The 17,332-nt window shown below is 54.3% G+C and overlaps 2 protein-coding genes, 1 long non-coding RNA gene and 1 other non-coding gene across 4 annotated transcripts; 1 reads left to right on the forward strand and 3 right to left on the reverse strand.

Annotated features, from left to right (window-relative positions):
* Positions 1–4,380: 4,380 nt before the first annotated feature.
* Positions 4,381–4,462, reverse strand: TRNAS-GCU. Its single transcript has one exon. It is a non-coding gene; the product is annotated as a tRNA-Ser (tRNA).
* Positions 4,463–5,893: 1,431 nt separating this feature from the next.
* On the reverse strand, positions 5,894–6,223 carry LOC115616484 (beta-keratin-related protein-like). The gene has a single exon (XM_030505762.1). It carries the CDS (start codon positions 6,221–6,223, stop codon positions 5,894–5,896), a length of 330 nt encoding a protein of 109 aa, XP_030361622.1.
* Positions 6,224–11,081: 4,858 nt separating this feature from the next.
* LOC115616486 lies at positions 11,082–11,887 on the forward strand. The gene is made up of 3 exons (XR_003994305.1): positions 11,082–11,175; positions 11,685–11,726; positions 11,853–11,887. It is a non-coding gene; the product is annotated as an uncharacterized LOC115616486 (long non-coding RNA).
* Positions 11,888–16,746: 4,859 nt separating this feature from the next.
* Positions 16,747–17,076, reverse strand: LOC115616485 (beta-keratin-related protein-like). The gene has a single exon (XM_030505763.1). It carries the CDS (start codon positions 17,074–17,076, stop codon positions 16,747–16,749), a length of 330 nt encoding a protein of 109 aa, XP_030361623.1.
* Positions 17,077–17,332: the final 256 nt, after the last annotated feature.

The raw sequence follows: 17,332 nt of genomic DNA on the forward strand, positions 1-17,332 counted from the left end.
GAAAAAACAAAACTGTAAACTAGGAACTACACATGATGTGCTAAAAATAGCTTGGTATAAAAGATAGAGCAATAGGTGAAAAATAGCTTTTACTAGAATGGTATAAAACCTAGGGCAATGAGCAATAAAATGATTCGCTGCATGAAGATGCTTTGGGGCCGTGTCGTTCATACGCCACAGGACACAGCCCCAGCGTGTGGGGCTAACACCTCCACAGGGTTCAAATGTTATAGGGTGCATTCTTCAGGCTCTCCAGGAATATCCGCTCATGCTCTAAGAATTGCTGGTCCTGAAAAGAGAGGGGTGGATGGGATTGATATCACAGAGTGCCACAGGAACGGGGTCACAGTCCAGGGTGTCACTCATGAGTAAGGGAAGTGACCCAAACCCTCCTTCATGTTGGCAGGTAGCCTTCTGTGCTACCTCCTGGGTGTATGGCCTTCCAGCCCCCGAGCCCATAACCTCACACTCCTAGTGAGACCCACAGAGGAAGCCTCAAAGAGCACCCCTGCCTGGGGAAGGACCCAGCAGGGAGCTGATGGGAGAGGATGGGACATCACTAAGCTGGAGTCCAGCAGAACTGGCTTTTCCCACCCAGGAATAGGCTGAGGAGAGGGGCAACCCCACTGAGCCAAGGATGTTCTCGATGAACCCAAGACAAGCTGTGAGGATCCACCCATCCTTGCTCCTGGTATCGCTCCTCGAGGTGCCCATGGCTTCTGCAAACCCGCCCAGCCCAGCCCAGCCATTCAGAAATGATCTGAGACGACCCCTCTCAGCCTGTTGCTATCAGGCTTCACCCAGCCCTGCTCCCACCCAGCTGATTGAAGCCCCTTCCAGCCCTGGTCTCCCACCACCTCACCTGCTGAGCCCTTAAATTCAGCAGCTGCAGATTGACAGAAGGCAGAAGGCCTTCAACAGTGTATGGTGCCTCTGCTGTTGAGAGGAGACAACAGAGCATCCCTTTTTTTGCTGCCTGCTTGTCCCTGTTGCAGGGCCCTCCCCATCCTCCCAGTGCAAACAGGATTTAACCCACCTCCCTCTCCTATCCTACCCCCTTGGCCCCTTTCCAGGCAATGCCCTGGCACAGAGAGCTCAGCTGAGCTCTGTCAGAGGACAAGGAGGCCAAGTCTCATCTGAAGTTTACATTCAGGGGAACAAAAACAGCCTCCAGGAACACCCCAAGCCTCTGGAGAAGCAAAATTCAAGTGCAGCTGCCCCCGAGCATGTTCCTTCCCATCAGCAGCATGCAGGAAGCCTTACGCAGTGTGCCGGAGAGGCCTCTCATAGGGGCACCGAGATCCTTGCCCGCAGTCAGCGGCGTCACAGGGTTCCTGCGCAGCCCCTCACGTAGCTGCTTGAGCTGTCTCCTCTGGCGAGCCATGCTCAGCCGCTCCTGCCCCGTCCCCAAGAGAGAAGCTGTTGGCAAAGGTTCAGGCCCCTGGCATGGCAGCACCAAGCCAAGAAGGGAAGGCGAGGGGGTATTTGCCTGGTGCAGAAGCTGTTCATGCTGCTTCACCCGCTCAAATCGCTCCTGCATGACCTGCAGCCTGCTCTGGTGCTCAGACTCTATCCTGCCTGCCTCTTGCAGGGCTCGCTCCCCTTCCTCGTACTTCTGGGATGATTGCTGCAAGGCAGAGCGGCTGGGGAGGCTGGGGACAGGGACCCTCACTGCCCTGAGGCAGGGCTCCTTTGTGCATCCTCTTATTCCCCTCCCAGTACTGCATTAGGACTCATGACTTTTGGAAGGATGGGAAACCCCAGCTTTGCTGCCAGCCCCTATACAGCTGTGAATTGCAGTGCAGATGCTCCACTTACACTGGTCATGCTTTTAATCTCCTCCTCCTGGAGCTGGATGTGCAGCGCGGCCCTGTGAACCTTCTCCTTCTCATGCCTCAGCTCCTGCCAGGCCTCTTCCAGCAGCTCCCTGTCCCTCCGCAGCTGATCCTCCCTCGCCTTCAGCTCTGCCTGCTCCTAGCGTGGGCACAGGGAAATCCAGTGCATCACCTGCCCTGTCCTGGACACTATCTCATATCTTCCCAAGCGATGGGAGCTGACCCTGGCGAGCATGTGGTCTCATGTGCACCACTTTGGGGGGCAGTGCAGCAGCACCAGTTATCCAAGCGGTGTCCTCATGTACCCACCTTTGGGCACCAGGGCTGGCACAGCTGGGATTGTAGAGACACACGCACACTCTTTCCCCAGAAAGGACGGATGCTCCTTGGCTGCCCAGACTGCCAGCTCGTCTCAGAGAGAGAGTTCTCTTCTGCTCCTCCCTGAGCCTGGCCAGTGAGATGAAGGTGCCGATGAAGCATCCCATTTCCCACACCCATTGCCTCTGGAAACAGAGCCAGGGCAGTGGGGGCAGTGGTCCCATTTAGCTGGGGGAGGCTGCAAGGGGAGGTGGTGGGGGGTGGGATCAGTAGCACTCTGAGCCCCTTGGCCAAACCCCAGTCCCTTCTCTCCCCTGCATCTTGTTTGCATGCTGGTCACAGGTACCAATTGCCATGAGCCACGAGGCATCCTTGGCAGTGCCAACTATTGGGAAGTGTGTCAGGAGGAGAGCAGGGTGGGCAGAGCAAGAGGCCCTCTCATAGTTGTGGCAAGAGCCACCCCAGAGGAATGTGCAGGAATTAGGAGAGGGAGGAAGGTATTCAGAGAGGCAGAAGTGCAAATGTGTTGTAAGAGAGGGGAGGTCGTGTTGGCAGGAAGAGGCTCCAGCTGCCTCTGTGCCTTTCAGACCCACCCTGGACCATCCCTGGCCCTCTGACCCCTGTCAAGTGGCTCCTGACCACCCAGGACAACACAGATCTTGGTAGCACGGCTGGCTGCTGCCTTCTCCTGCCTCCACGTGGGTCTCCTCTGCAGATCCCTGCTTTGTCACACAACTGGTTAAGGGCTGCATGTGTCTCAAGTATGAAGGGAGGCTGTGAGTGCTGTAAGAGCTGGGATTCTTCCCATAGCCGATGGAAGAAGATAAAGAGGGAGCCAGCCTCTTCCCAGCAGTACCAACCAGCAGTGCAAGAGGTAAAGGGCAAAAATTAAAGACATGAAATTCCATCTCAAGGCAGGAAACCACTTTCTTAGCATGACGCGGGTCAAAGAGTGGACCAGAGAGGCTGTAGAGTCTCCATCCTTGGAGATGCTTAGAATACATGCTAAGTAAGCAGCTCAAGGTGACCCTGCTGGAGAGTTGGCTTACACTAAAGGATCTCTGGAGGTCCCTTCCACCCCCAGCAATTCTGAGACTCTGCGAACAGGTAAGAGTAACGTCTCCCATAAAAACCTTACTTCAAATGTGTGACAGAAAGTGCTTTACGCATATTTTGGTTTTAGTTCTCATCACCAGTTGAGCCTTTCTGAAGGCAAGGTTGTCCTGGGTTCAGCTGTAACAGTTGTTTTTCTCCTTCTTAGTAGCTGGTGCAGTGCTGTGGTTTTTGACTTCAGCCTGAGAACAGTGCGGATAACAAACTGATGTTTTTAGTTGTTGCTAAGTAATGCTTACTCCGATCAAGGACTTTTTCGGTCTCATGGTCTGCCAGTGAGAAGGGGCACGGGAAGCCAGGAGGAAGCAGAGACAGGACACCTGACCCAAACTGGCCAAAGGGGTATTCCATACCACGGCACGTCATGCCCAGTATAGAAAATGGGGGGAGTTACCCGGAAGGCCCAGATCATTGCTCAGGTCGGGCTGGGTATTGGTCGGCAGGTGGTGAGCAATTTTATTGTGCATCACTTGTGTTTATTGTTTTCCTTTTCCCCCTTTTAGTTTTATATTCTCTCCCCTTGTTATTTCCCTTATTACTATTATTATTACTGGTGGTGGTAGTAGTAGTTTTGTATAATACCTTAGTTACTGGACTATTCTTATCTCAGCCCGTGGGATTTACATTCTTTTGATTCTTCTCCTCATCCCTTCAGGATGTGAAGGGAAGAATGGGGGGAGTGAGCGAGCAGCTGCGCGGCTCTCAGTTACTGGCTGGGCTTAAACCATGACAAAGGTGAACAAAATCCACTGCTATTGACTTCTCCATCAGGCCAGTCACCTCACTGTAGAAGGCTACCAGCTTGGTAAGGATGACTTCTCCTTCCAAAACCCATGCTTCCAACTCCCAAGCACTTTCGTGTGCTGCCTGTTCTTGTAGAACGCTTCCCAGATGCTTTGCTCTCTCATCATTGCAGGGATCAAGGAGATGGTGAGATTCCTGTGAGTTTATGGATCTCCCTTGTTTCCCTTCTTGCTCTAGGTGCAGACAGAAGAGGTTGAGGTGTGTGCTCAGCTGCTTGAAAACCTTGCAAGGTCTCTTCAGGCCACTGTCATCTCAAAACAAAGTCTTATCAGGGGGCACACACTGAGCTGACCGACGAGGAGGAGCTGACCGACGAGGATGGGATTCGAACCCACGCGTGCAGAGCACAATGGATTAGCAGTCCATCGCCTTCACCACTCGGCCACCTCGTCAGCTGCCTCCTGCTGCCGCTGCTGCTGCTGCCGCTGCTGCTGCTGCTGCTGCAAATGATGATATGATATTGATCATAATGATGATGATAATGATGATGATAATGCTGCTGCTGCTGCTGCTCCTGGCTTTTTATTCTGTTTGACATGGGAGAGTGTGGTGAAAAATAACTGGTTTGGGGTCACTCAAAAAATGACCATCAAAGGTATTAGCAAGAGCAGTTTATAAATAAGTCATGATTGAACAGAATTTGATGGCAAGTCTCACTCTACTACTTATTACATGGGTGAAACATAGAGAGGAAAATCAAGCTGAAACTGAGCTAAAGGGGATTGATATAGGGCCTGAAGGCATAAAAATGCCTCGGACTTGGTCAACAATTTGTGTCGAATGGAATGTATAAAGGAAAATTGAGGTAGAACCAAGCTAAAATGATTTGCCTCGAGGTTGAAGGTGAAAAAGCTAAGGGAGAGCCTCCCATTAAGTGACAACATTCAGAACAGACCCCCCTTCCTTTCTAAACTGCTGACGGAGCCTAGGTGTGCCTGGATCCTATCTTTGTCTCAGACTTGGCCAATGGGGCGTGTAGTGGAATGTAACCTTGAGAATTTAGGAGCTCTGAGGGGCGTCCCACTCAGAGGGAGATACCTGGTTGCAGCTCACTGCCGTCCAGGAGAGCTCAAAGTATCTCTCTCCTGGGACAACTGTTTATAGGGTCATAAGATGATTGGCTTTAGCCACCAGTGAATTTCCATCTGACCTCAATTGTGTGTGTGTGTTCCACAACAGTTATAGGCCAGGTTGTCAGGGAATGACTGATCAGCCCAGAAGTGCTCCGGGTACAGTGGGGGAGTTCCCAACCATCCAGATCTCTGTCTGCTGCACTTTACCTTTGCCAGGCAACAACAGATCTTGCTACAGCCATGGAGAGCCCAGCCATCCAACTGCTTGCACGTGTGGAAAGGCAATCTCTATTGCCAAGGGATGTCAAAGGCAAAAGACGAGGCTCTCTCAAGCCCAGAAACTATGGAGAAAGCCATAGTTTTACCAAGGGAGGAATGCTTCTGCATACTCTGCTGGTTGGGATTGGAGAAGAGGGAAGGAGGAAAGAAAGATGACTCTCTTGCAGAGCTGATGCGCGATGTCTTTATTGAGAGAATCAAGGGAAAATGGAACAGATGAGAGCTTAAGCAATGCATTTTGGAGGCTGAGTAAAGCTCAGATAAGAGGTGCCATCTGAAGGGAAAGCAGAGTAAGAAAAGGAAAGAGAGAGGTTTCCTGGGGAGAGACAGAAGGGCAGCGCAGGCCCCTTCCTCCAGGCAGAGCGCTAGGAGCTCGGCCCCTCTGCAGAGCACAGCCACACTCTCGGGGCTGTCTCCAGGGCTTTCCTCGAGGCTGCTGGCACTCAAGCACGGGCAGGCAACCCACGGGCTTTAGCATAAGAGATTGCCGCGTCCCAAAGCCCCACAGAGCCCACGGCCCGTGCTGGCCCAGCCATAGCCCCCCAGCCCCAGGGAGCCCCCAGAAGCGATGGGCACACTGGCAGCGCTGAGAGAGCTGCCCACGGCAGCCGAGGCGCTGGATCCCACGGCTGTGCTCTGGGGGAAGGAGCTGAGGATCGGGCCCGGCAGTGTCACCACCACTGGCGAGGGCTGGATGGAAACGCTGGAGTCGGCGCAGCGGAGGACGCACGGCTCGTTGCAGCTGTTGGCAAGCGGGGTTGGGCCGGAGGCAGCGGGCAGGCACGGGCTGTAGCACGACATGTCTACTGGAGGGAGGCGACCCTGTAAGATCGAGAGAGGGAGCAGATGCCATGAGCTGCCGGGCCTTGTCAGACGCCCACTCAGCGCCTCTGGCAACGGGCACTGCCTGGCCAGGGACAGGAAAAAGCCTTCCCTCTTCCTGCATCATCCCACCTCCCAGCAGAGGGGAGCACAGGGTATTTTCCAGCCTGGTCCCCTTCTCAGAAGGACCCCGCGCAGGAGGGGAGCAGTCCCTCTCCAGCTGCTCTGCTGCCTCTGGGTGCTCCTTTACCAAGGTATTGTCTGCAGGTTGTGAGGGGATTTCACAGCAATCCTCCTGCTTGGCCTTGAAGGCTTGGTGGAGAAGGCCCCCCAAAGAGAGTCCTCATTAAGCGTCTTCCCAGTATAAGAATATAGATGTGGGGTTTTCAGATGGGTTGAGCACAGCCTTGATGCTGTGGATGTAGGCAGGGAAAGAATTTCTACTACGGATCATGGGGATAGCTGTGGATCATGGGGATAGCTCCTTGGAATCAGCTGTGCATTTCCACACAAGGTCATCAGCCCTTGTACCAGCACCCATTTGTTCACTCAGCCAAACGCCTGCCCTTGAGCCCCCTGGTCTTGCCAGGTCGGGCTGCTCTCATCCACTGCTCTCAGGAGGGGACATGGCTGAGCACAGCGCAAACAGGGCTCCTGGAGACAGCAGCCGCTACGGAGGAAGACATGAATGGTGGGACTAGATCTCCTGAGGAAGCTCCTCATCCTACCACTAGTGCAAGAACAGCATTGCTGAACTGTGGATGGTGGAGGAATTGCCCAGTCATTCGTTAGACAGTGCTGGCCGTAGGACTTGAGCCTTGCAAAGAACCACTGCTGGCAAAGAAACCAACCAATGTCCTGTTCCACATCCCAGACCATTCACCAAGAACAAGGGAGGCCCTCACCACAAAAACTGTTCTGCTAACCAGGGAGACAAGAGGCAAGATGAACTGAGACTTACCAACTTCCCGGAGCAGAGGAAGGCACGAGGAGAGGATGGAGGAGCTGGCAGTTGAGCCACTTTTATACTGCGGCCCAGAGCCCCAGGGGAGCTGAAAAATCACCCAAACACGAAGCATGTTGAGAAACGGCAATTTTGGCTTCTCAAAGCTCTGCTGGAAGATGAAAGATGCCTCCTCTGCCTGAATTGCTTGGCTCCTTTTTCATCCTGGAAAAATCACTCACATCACCGTGTTGATAGCAATTATGGTTCTCCCGCACAACAACGCCCCTTCGAGCTCCCTTTCCAGGTGCTGGTGAAGCCTTGGGGCAGATTCAGGCCATGACTGGGTATTGTGCACGTCCTGCCCTTCCTGGGGAACATGGCCACTGCTTACTTAGGACTCGGCCTGTGGAGCAAGCCTGAAGGGCTCTCAGAAGGGTCTCCCTTTAGTGGTCTCTGGCCAGCCCTGAGCAAGACCAGTGCCTGCAGGCTATGGAGATGCTCAGATCCCAGCCAAGCCCCTGCAGGATGGCTGTTCTGCTGAGGGGACTCAGGGTGGTTGGGAGGTGATGGTCAAACAAAGCCCTCCTGTGCTCAGGAGGGAATCCCTAATGTGTGCTGGGAAGAGGCCATAGCTGGAGGGGATGAAGTTTCTCTGTGGCATAACTGTGCTCACCCTGGGGCCTTTGTGCTGCAGGCCCTTTCCAGCAGCGCAAAGGGAGCCCAGCCTTTCCGCTGCTGTCTTCAGTCGGGAAAGGACACAGTGTTTCCTTTGTAAACTGCACAGCCCTTGTCTTGCCGGCCACCATTTTGCTCATTTCTCTCTTCTCCCGTGGTGAAGCTGCAGCTCAACATGTCCTGGAGAGCAATGAAGGAGCTGCTGACTCATGCCTGAGTGTCAGCCATCGCCAAGTGGACCTGTTGGCTTCAGCACACTTTTCCCAAACAAAGCAAAGCTTCTGTTTGCATCATTGGTGGGTGGCTTGTTCAGGTCACTGACCCGGTAGGTCTGGCTTGTTTTGCCCAGCTCAGGGACAGATGGGCACCTTCAGGGCCCTTTAATTGCAAGGTGGCAGCAGCAGTCATCAGAAAGTGCTGAGCCACTATGAGAGACCTCGGCCTCACCTTGGGGTGAATCACCCATGCCCTGGCCCCAGGGGCTCTGGGGGAAATAGCTTCAGATGTGCAGAGGTGCAGCTTCATATCCGCATTCCTGCAGACAAGCAGCTTTTTGTACAGTGTTGTCCCAACTGTCAGCGTCTTGCCCAAACGCTTGGTGACTCCTTGCAACCCCGTTGTGCTCCTGGGTGAAACAGCAGCCAAAGGAGGACAGCACAGACGTGCCCTGACGTTCCCACTCAGAGCTGTTTCCGGAGCACAGACCAAGTGGAGGCAGGCAGTGAGCACCGTGGCTGGGCTGCTCTTCTCCTTGGCCTGCCACCCTGCCCCGCTGCTGCATGCAGAAGGGTAGGAGCCATTCCTGTGCTGCATGTGGAGCTTGGCCTTGGCTGTGCCTGCGCAGAGCTGAGGCAGAGGGAGAGGGCACAGTCATCCACCTTCCTCAGCAGCCATGTGGTATCACCCGAGGGCAGGAAGCAGACACCACAGGCCCACACTTGCTCTGCAGGAAGCCTTCTGCTTTGAACTGCAGCCACCAGAGGACGTGTCCTTCGAGGCCTGGGAAGGACACCAAAAGTGAAGAGCACCCTCAGCCAAATGGCCATGAGTCTACTCCTCTGCCACTTTGACCTGGCACATTTGGGGCTGACAACTCTCTTTGGGAAAGAGAATTTTGAGAATGAGAAATGACACATTGCCCTACAGCAAGACCTCTTCCCCCTTCAACCTTTTTATCCTTGTTTTGAGGTCACCTCTAAGAACGCTCCCATCATTCACACAATGGTGCTTCTCTCCATCCAACAAAGGGTCCTTCTTGTCCTTCACCTTCCAACCACCTCTGAGGATCTGAGTCCCCTCCTTTCTGTGGCCAGACAGGCATCCAGCTGGGGCTTGGCTGGTTACTGAGCCCTTCTGTGGCCCTGCGGGACCTGTGTTTCTAAGCCTCAGTCCTTCCACAGATGACCCATGTGAGTGGCCTTCATCAGCAGTGCTCCGCAGCTCAAGGCCAGACTGAGAGGGGCAGTCACATTCCCCAGCAAGGAATTCCCCACATTCCCTCACACAGGGCCTGGAGCTACTGGAACCCTTTGTGGATGCTGGCAGGGACCTAACATGGCCGTTGCTTTGAGGAGCAGCATCGGATGCATCACTGCTGTGCTCTCACTGATGTCCACATAGATTTGGTCAACGAAAAATCAATTTTTGGTAGAGAAGCCCGTAAGCACAAATGTGGGTGCCTGTCAGTGGGACACCGCGTGACAGACCACCATGCCAGGTCAGCTCCTGGGACCTAGTTCTCAGCCCCACAACCAAGCTTATTCCACAGTGCCCATCACGGGGAGCAGTGGTTTGTAACAGCCCATGATGGGCTCCTTCCCTGTGTCCCGCAGGACATTGGTCCAGGCAATGGTCAAAGCCTGCAAAGAGCAGCTCCAGCGGCTGAGGCAGACAAAAGACCTGGAGGTCGATGTAATAACCAGTGCCACCTCACACACCACGTGCTGATGGCTGGTGCTGTATCCCCGCATGGGTCGCTGGTGGTGGCATTCGCTGTTCTGTGGGGAACCAGCCTGGGACCATGGCAAGAGGGTCCATCCCCTCTCCCACCCACTGCCTCCAGGTATGCTGAGCTGTTTAATGTCTTTCAGTACTCCCCTAAGCAGTAGCTCCATCTTCCTACTGCTGTCTCAGGTAACATGTGCCCAGAGAAATAACTCAGTTTAGGTTTGTTACCTACTGACACCATGGGATCAAAATTAATTGATGAAGGGGGGAAGAAATGTCACTGGTGGGAATGGACCAAAATTAGCAACCTACTTCTGCTCCTCTGCTTTCAGCATACTTAGTTCCTCTCCAATGTGTACCTCACATGCATCCGGGTGGGATACTTCAGAGTTTCTCAGTTGAGGGAGGAAATCATACACTCCCTAGAGAAACAATGGAGTCATCTCATTGAATTTAAAAGCAGTTATCACTTCCTGTTAATTCTGCTTAGTTGGATCAGGTTTTGGGTGATTTTTTTCCTGGCATTAACAATGATCAGACACAACGTTTGCCTCCACCTAGAGTAGGTGAACAGAAAGAGTTTTTAATTTCAAATAAAAATATTATATTTGCCCTTTGGCTGCAGAGTTTTTCAGGTTGCATGGATACCAAAGGAGGCAAAGGGGCTTCTGTTTAGGTGATAGACCTGGGGATGGGTGATGGAGGAGCAGGTTGAAAATACATTGATGAGAAGAGTGCTGGCTAACTATGTACAGATTTAATAAATGACCAAACTGTTTTCAGAAAAAATGTCTCTATTTTGTGCATTGCCTTCAGCATCTCATCTAAAGTAGCAGAGATGCGACAGTGGTGTTGGGCAGGAGCAGCTTTAATTCATAGAAGCTATTCATTTATTTCAGACACAGCCTCTCCCCCGGGGAGATCCTTCTGGGCTGCCCAAGCCCAACCCGGCTTTGAACACTGCCAGGGATGGGGCAGCCATAGCTTCTCTGAGCACCCTGTGCCAGCGCCCCACCATCCTCACAGGGAAGAACTTCTGCCTATGATCTAATGTAAGTTTCCAGCAAACGCTGGGTGCCCCCAGCTGGGTACATCTTGTGTAAATCTCCCTTACAGCAGTTGCTTGTTTAGATCCAGCAGTCCCAGCACTCCTATCTTTTATCCCAGTCCTGTTTTAGCTTTTTCAACATTTCTGTATTGTACCAACTGGCCCCTCCACCCCACACAGCCTGGCCTGGGGGTCCCCAGGGCACCTTTACTGAGCTCACGTGTGTTGCTGCTGAGCCCCTGCTTCTATCACAGGTCCTTTCTCGAGGATGATTTCTTCAGCAGGCCCTGTGCGCAGAACACGGGAGCTGCAGAGGTGAGCCCAAATTTCAGGAGAGAGCCTGCTTGTCCCAAGGGCTGGGGCTGAGCCGGGCCAGGATTGCTCCTGGTATCGCCCCATCCAAGTCAGCAGTGGGGTATCGGGGCTATCGGGGGTGAACGGCGAAGTTTGGCTGAAGAGGTAAACCCTCTTTGGCACCCTTGTGGGGTGGGGAAGATGGGACAGGGCAGTGGCTGGATGGTGGGACAAAGGCTTCCAGGTGCCCTGGTTGAGACAGAGCAAAGCCAGGGGGGCACGTGCTGCTGGGTGAGCTTCAGGTGAAGTGTTGTAGGAAAGACCCTCGCCCCAAGCAATGGCCGTGGGTTTTCCTGATGCTTCTCCCAGAGGCAGCAGGATCTCAGCTGTGGAATTGAGGTATGGGGGGAGTGAGGTGCTGGGCAGCTATTCTTCCATCCCACAAGATGAGGAAAACCAGCGGCCAGAGTGAGGGGTGAGGAGTTTCCAACACATGCTCATCTCTGTTGTTTCCCCTCCCTGGCACGCAGGGATCCAGACCTCCCGACACAGACCTGCTGCAGACCGAGAAGGTACATGCATAAATACCCTCCATCTCAGCCCCAGGTGAGCTGCAGCTGCGGCCTCCAAAGGGAGAGGTGGCGCCGAGGCATGAGCAGCACCCACCCTGCGCCCATCCTCATCCTCTTGCTTTCCAGACTATGGAAGACACAGAAGCTGAGTTGCCGGGAAGGCTGAGAATGAATTGTAGGCTAGGGAAGACACCTGTGAAAGGTGCTGGAAAATGAGACTCCTTGGGAGGAGAAGTAAAAATCACAGGGAGGCACCAAGCTCCTGAGAGAGTTAAAAAGGAGATTCCACTTTCCTCTTCACAGCCTGATTGCAAACGAGCAGGGGATGTTTTCATGTAGGAAAATGGTGTCCCGGTGATGTGCAGAAGGTTATGAGCATAAACGCATGCAGTTTTTCTGTGAATATGGTGCAGGCAGAGGAAGGCTTCCCACCTCATGCTGCTCATGGCTCTGTTGCTGCCTCTCCCCAGTGCTCGAGGACAGGCTGTCACAGCAGCAGAGGGACATGGAGGAGGAGCGGAGCCATCTCCAGAAGGTGATCACTCAGCTGAGGTCCAGGCTGAGCAAGCAGTGCTGGCTGCTGAAGCAGGCGAGCTCCCACTGTGCCTGATGCCCAGGTCAGCCCTTCTGTGTGGCTATAGGGTGTACGTCTTGCCCATTGGAGGTGCCTGGCCTGGAGCCTGAGAGTGGCATCTGTCCCTCCTCTGCGTCTGAACCCAGGAGCGATCAAGGCTGGTGTCAGAGCAAGCCAAAGTGGAATTGCAGCAGCACTCACAGGAGGAGCAGCATCAAGGCATGAGCCAGCAGCTCTCCAAGGAGCAAGCAGAGCTGGAGAGGGAGAAGGTGAGGTGGGGCAGCCATCTCCAGGTGCTTTCCACATGTCCTGTGAGTCTAATCAGGGCTGCACTGTGGTGTGTGGTGGAGAAGAGAGCTTGGTGCTGGGCTGTAGCATCCTTCCTCTGCCCTCTGCCTCCTCAATCCCACACCCCATCACACACTGAATTGCAATCAGACCAACCCTCTGGCTCAGAGATGCAAGAGGCTTCATCCAGAGGTACAGGCAGTGTGCATGATGCATGATGAGGTGTGTGGGGCCAGAGCTCTCCACGTGGGGTTCACGCCAGGTGCTGTGGGCTTGAACCAGCCTCTAGATGTTGTGTGGGCTTTAGTGGCAGAGATGAGGTAAAGGAGAAAACCCCTGTGGCGACTGGGACTTAGTGCTTTCTCTCTTCCTCTCCAGAGCGCTTTGCTGGAGGAGCGACAGAAGCTGGAGCGCGACGTGGACCAAACCCTGCAGATGGCGTCTGAGAGAGAGCGCACCACTGTGAGCCTGGCCAAGGTACCACAGCAGAGCCCCTTTGCGTGGCCTCCAGCGCTGCCTGGCAGGCTCACGGGTGGGTCCTGCCTGTGGGGAGGCGTTCAGCGCTGCCTTTGGGTGTTTAAGACAGAGACTTCACTCTGCGTGGTGAGAATGCGGCCGTTCCAGGAACAGCCTCCACCAGGCTGTTTTAGAGGCAGGCTGAAGCATCAGTCGCCTCTGTCTCTCCCCTTTGCCTTTGAGGAGGTTGGGCAGCCAGACCAGGCACAGCTGCCTGTGTTGCAAGTCTGGTGAGAGGAAACCCCTGTGCTGGGTTAAGCAAAACCTCCCCGTGCCATGGGGATGTGTCTAGAGCCAGTTCTGCTCCATGCTGGGACTGTCCAGAGGGGATATGTGCAGCAGAGCTGAATTTTTAAGGGCTACCAGGATGGAAAATAAAACATTTGGGCTGGGTATTGCCACTGCTGACAAAGTGCTGTGCCTTGAGCATATTCTAGGGTGTGCACCATGGTGGGGGGCTCCGTCCTTTCTGGGGAAAGAGTGTGCGTGTGTTTCTACAATCCCAGCTGTGCCAGCCCTGGTGCCCAAAGGTGGGTACATGAGGACACTGCTTGGATAACTGGTGCTGCTGCACTGCCCCCCAAAGTGGTGCACATGAGACCACGTGCTCGCCAGGGTCAGCTCCCATCGCTTGGGAAGATATGAGATAGTGTCCAGGACAGGGCAGATGATGCACTGGATTTCCCTGTGCCCACGCTAGGAGGAGTCAGAGCTGAGGGCGAGGGAGGATCAGCTGCGGAGGGACAGGGAGCTGCTGGAAGAGGCCTGGCAGGAGCTGAGGCGTGAGAAGGAGAAGGTTCACAGGGCTGCGCTGGACATCGAGCTCAAGGAGGAGGAGATTAAAAGCATGACCAGTGTAAGTGGAGCATCTGCACTGCAATTCACAGCTGTATAGGGGCTGGCAGCAAAGCTGGGGTTTCCCATCCTTCCAAAAGTCATGAGTCCTAATGCAGTACTGGGAGGGGAATAAGAGGATGCACAAAGGAGCCCTGCCTCAGGGCAGTGAGGGTCCCTGTCCCCAGCCTCCCCAGCCGCTCTGCCTTGCAGCGATCATCCCAGAAGTACGAGGAAGGGGAGCGAGCCCTGCAAGAGGCAGGCAGGATAGAGTCTGAGCACCAGAGCAGGCTGCAGGTCATGCAGGAGCTATTTGAGCAGGTGAAGCAGCATGAACAGCTTCTGCACCAGGCATATATCCCCTCACCTTCCCTTCTTGGCTTGGTGCTGCCATGCCAGGGGCCTGAACCTTTGCCAACAGCTTCTCTCTTGGGGACGGGGCAGGAGCGGCTGAGCATGGCTCGCCAGAGGAGACAGCTCAAGCAGCTACGTGAGGGGCTGCGCAGGAACCCTGTGACGCCGCTGACTGCGGGCAAGGACCTCGGTGCCCCTATGAGAGGCCTCTCCGGCACACTGCGTAAGGCTTCCTGCATGCTGCTGATGGGAAGGAACATGCTGGGGAGCAGCTGCACTTGTATTTTGCTTCTCCAGAGGCTTGGGGTGTTCCTGGAGGCTGTTTTTGTTCCCCTGAATATAAACCTCAGGTGTGACTTGGCCTCCTTGTCCTCTGATAGAGCTCAGCTGAGCTCTCTGTGCCAGGGCATTGCCTGGAAAGGGGCGAAGGGGGTAGGATAGGAGAGGGAGGTGGGTTAAATCCTGTTTGCACTGGGAGGATGTTGAGGGCCCTGCAACAGGGACAAGCAGGCACCAAAAAAAGGGATGCTCTGTTGTCTCCTCTCAACAGCAGAGGCACCATACACTGTTGAAGGCCTTCTGCCTTCCGTCAATCTGCAGCTGCTGAATTTAAGGGCCCAGCAGATGAGGTGGTGGGAGACCAGGGCTGGAAGGGGCTTCAATCAGCTGGGTGGGAGCAGGGCTGGGTGAAGCCTGATAGCAACAGGCTGGGGGATCTCCTAAGGTCATTTCTGAGCTTCTGGGCTAGCTGGGTTTGCAGAAGCCATGGGCACCTCGAGGAGTGATACCAGGAGCAAGGATGGGTGGATCCTCACAGCTTGTCTTGGGTTCATTGAGAACATCCTTGGCTCAGTAGGGTTGCCCCTCTCCTCAGCCTATCCCTGGGTGGGAAAAGCCAGTTCTGCTGGACTCAGGCTTAGTGATGTCCCATCCTCTCATATCAGCTCTCTCCTGGGTCCTTCCCCAGGCAGGGATGCTCTTTGAAGCTTCCTCTGGGGGTCTCGCTAAGAGTGTGAGGTTATGGGCTCAGGGGCTGGAAGGCCATACACCCAGGAGGTAGCACAGAAGGCTACCTGCCCACATGAAGGAGGGTTTGGGTCACTTCCCTTACTCATGAGTGACACCCTGGACTGTGACCCCGTTCCTGTGGCACTCTCTGATATCCATCCCATCCACCCCTCTCTTTTCAGGACCACCAGTTATGAGAGCGTGAGCGCATATTCCTTGAGAGCCTGAAGAATGCACCTTACAACAGAGGTGAGAATAAAAGGAGAAAAAACCACAGGTCTACATTGGAGCTACTCCCCAGGTTGGGGCTGGGTGATGATTCCTGGGGGCATTTGCATTTTCACCTCTGCTTCGGTTTTTAATGACTGACTGTAACACTTGGGAGCCCTTGTGTCAGGGGGATTCTGTCCAACTTCCAAACTGGGGCGACCGTTTCCTGGCACAGCTGAGATCTGGTTGTGAAAGCTTGTGCTTTAACCAAGATCAGCATCTCTTAAAACTCTAATGGGCTTTAGGTGATTTAGGTGGGCTTTTTTCTTCCCTTTTTCTTTGCCTAACAATGTTCAAGCATTAAAGCACCGAAAGTGTGAGTTATTTTCTTCTAGGACAAAAAAAATTGTGGAAAACCTGAACAGAAATGTAATTCTTGAGTGTTTGAAGTTCAGAGAGACCCAAGGGTGTTCCATGTGTCCCAGAAAGCAGAATGTCTTTCCTGGGACAGTTACTTACAGGGTCATAAGATGATTGGCTTTAGCCATCAGTAAATTTCCATCCTGACTTCAGTTGTGTATTCCACAACAGTTATATTCCAGGTTGTCAGGGAATGACTGATCAGCCCAGAAGTGCTCCATGTGCAATCAAGAGAGTTCCCAACCATCCAGATGTCTGTCTGCTGCACTTTACCTTTGCCAGGCAACAACAGATCTTGCTACAGCCATGGAGAGCCCAGCCATCCAACTGCTTGCACGTGTGGAAAGGCAATCTCCATTGCCAAAGGGTGTCAAAGGCAAAAGACGAGGCTCTCTCAAGCCCAGAAACTATGGAGAAAGCCATAGTTTTACCAAGGGAGGAATGCTTCTGGATACTCTGCTGGTTGGGATTGGAGAAGAGGGAAGGAGGAAAGAAAGATGACTCTCTTGCAGAGCTGATGCCCGATGTCTTTATTGAGAGAATCAAGGGAAAATGGAACAGATGAGAGCTTAAGCAATGCATTTTGGAGGCTGAGTAAAGCTCAGATAAGAGGTGCCATCTGAGGGGAAAGCAAAGCAAGAAAAGGAAAGAGAGAGGTTTCCTGGGGAGAGACAGAAGGGCAGCGCAGGCCCCTTCCTCCAGGCGGAGCGGTAGGAGCTCGGCTCTTCTGCAGAGCACAGCCATGTTCTCAAGGCTGTCTCCAGGGCTTTCCTCGAGGCTGCTGGCACTCGAGCACGGACAGGCAATCCTCGGGCCTTAGCATAAGAGATTGCTGCGTCCCAGAGCCCCACAGAGCCCACGGCCCGTGCCGGCCCAGCCATAGCCCCCCAGCCCCAGGGAGCCCCCAGAAGCGATGGGCACACTGGCAGCGCTGAGAGAGCTGCCCACGGCAGCCGAGGCACTGGATCCCACGGCTGTGCTCTGGGGGAAGGAGCTGAGGATCGGGCCCGGCAGTGTCACCACCACTGGCGAGGGCTGGATGGCAACGCTGGAGTCGGCGCAGCGGAGGACGCACGGCTCGTTGCAGCTGTTGGCAAGCGGGGTTGGGCCGGAGGCAGCGGGCAGGCACGGGCTGTAGCACGACATGTCTAATGGAGGGAGGCGACCCTGTGAGGCCGAGAGAAGGAGCAGAAGCCATGAGCTGCCGGGCCCTGTCAGACGCCCAGCTCAGCGCCTCTGGCAACGGGCACTGCCTGGCCAGGGACAGGATAAAGCCTTCCCTCTTCCTGCACCATCCCACCTCCCAGCAGAGGGGAGCACAGGGTATTTTCCAGCCTGGTCCCCTTCTCAGAAGGACCCCGCACAGGAGGGGAGCAGTCCCCCTCCAGCTGCTCTGCTGCCT

Source organism: Strigops habroptila, chromosome 14 (genome assembly GCF_004027225.2).
Source record: "Strigops habroptila isolate Jane chromosome 14, bStrHab1.2.pri, whole genome shotgun sequence".
NCBI classification, from domain to species: Eukaryota; Metazoa; Chordata; class Aves; order Psittaciformes; family Psittacidae; genus Strigops; species Strigops habroptila.

Coding starts and splice junctions, on each gene's coding strand:
- LOC115616484 (XM_030505762.1), bottom strand. CDS start 6,223: ATGTCGTGCTACAGCCCGTGCCTGCCCGCTGCCTCCGGCCCAACCCCG.
- LOC115616485 (XM_030505763.1), bottom strand. CDS start 17,076: ATGTCGTGCTACAGCCCGTGCCTGCCCGCTGCCTCCGGCCCAACCCCG.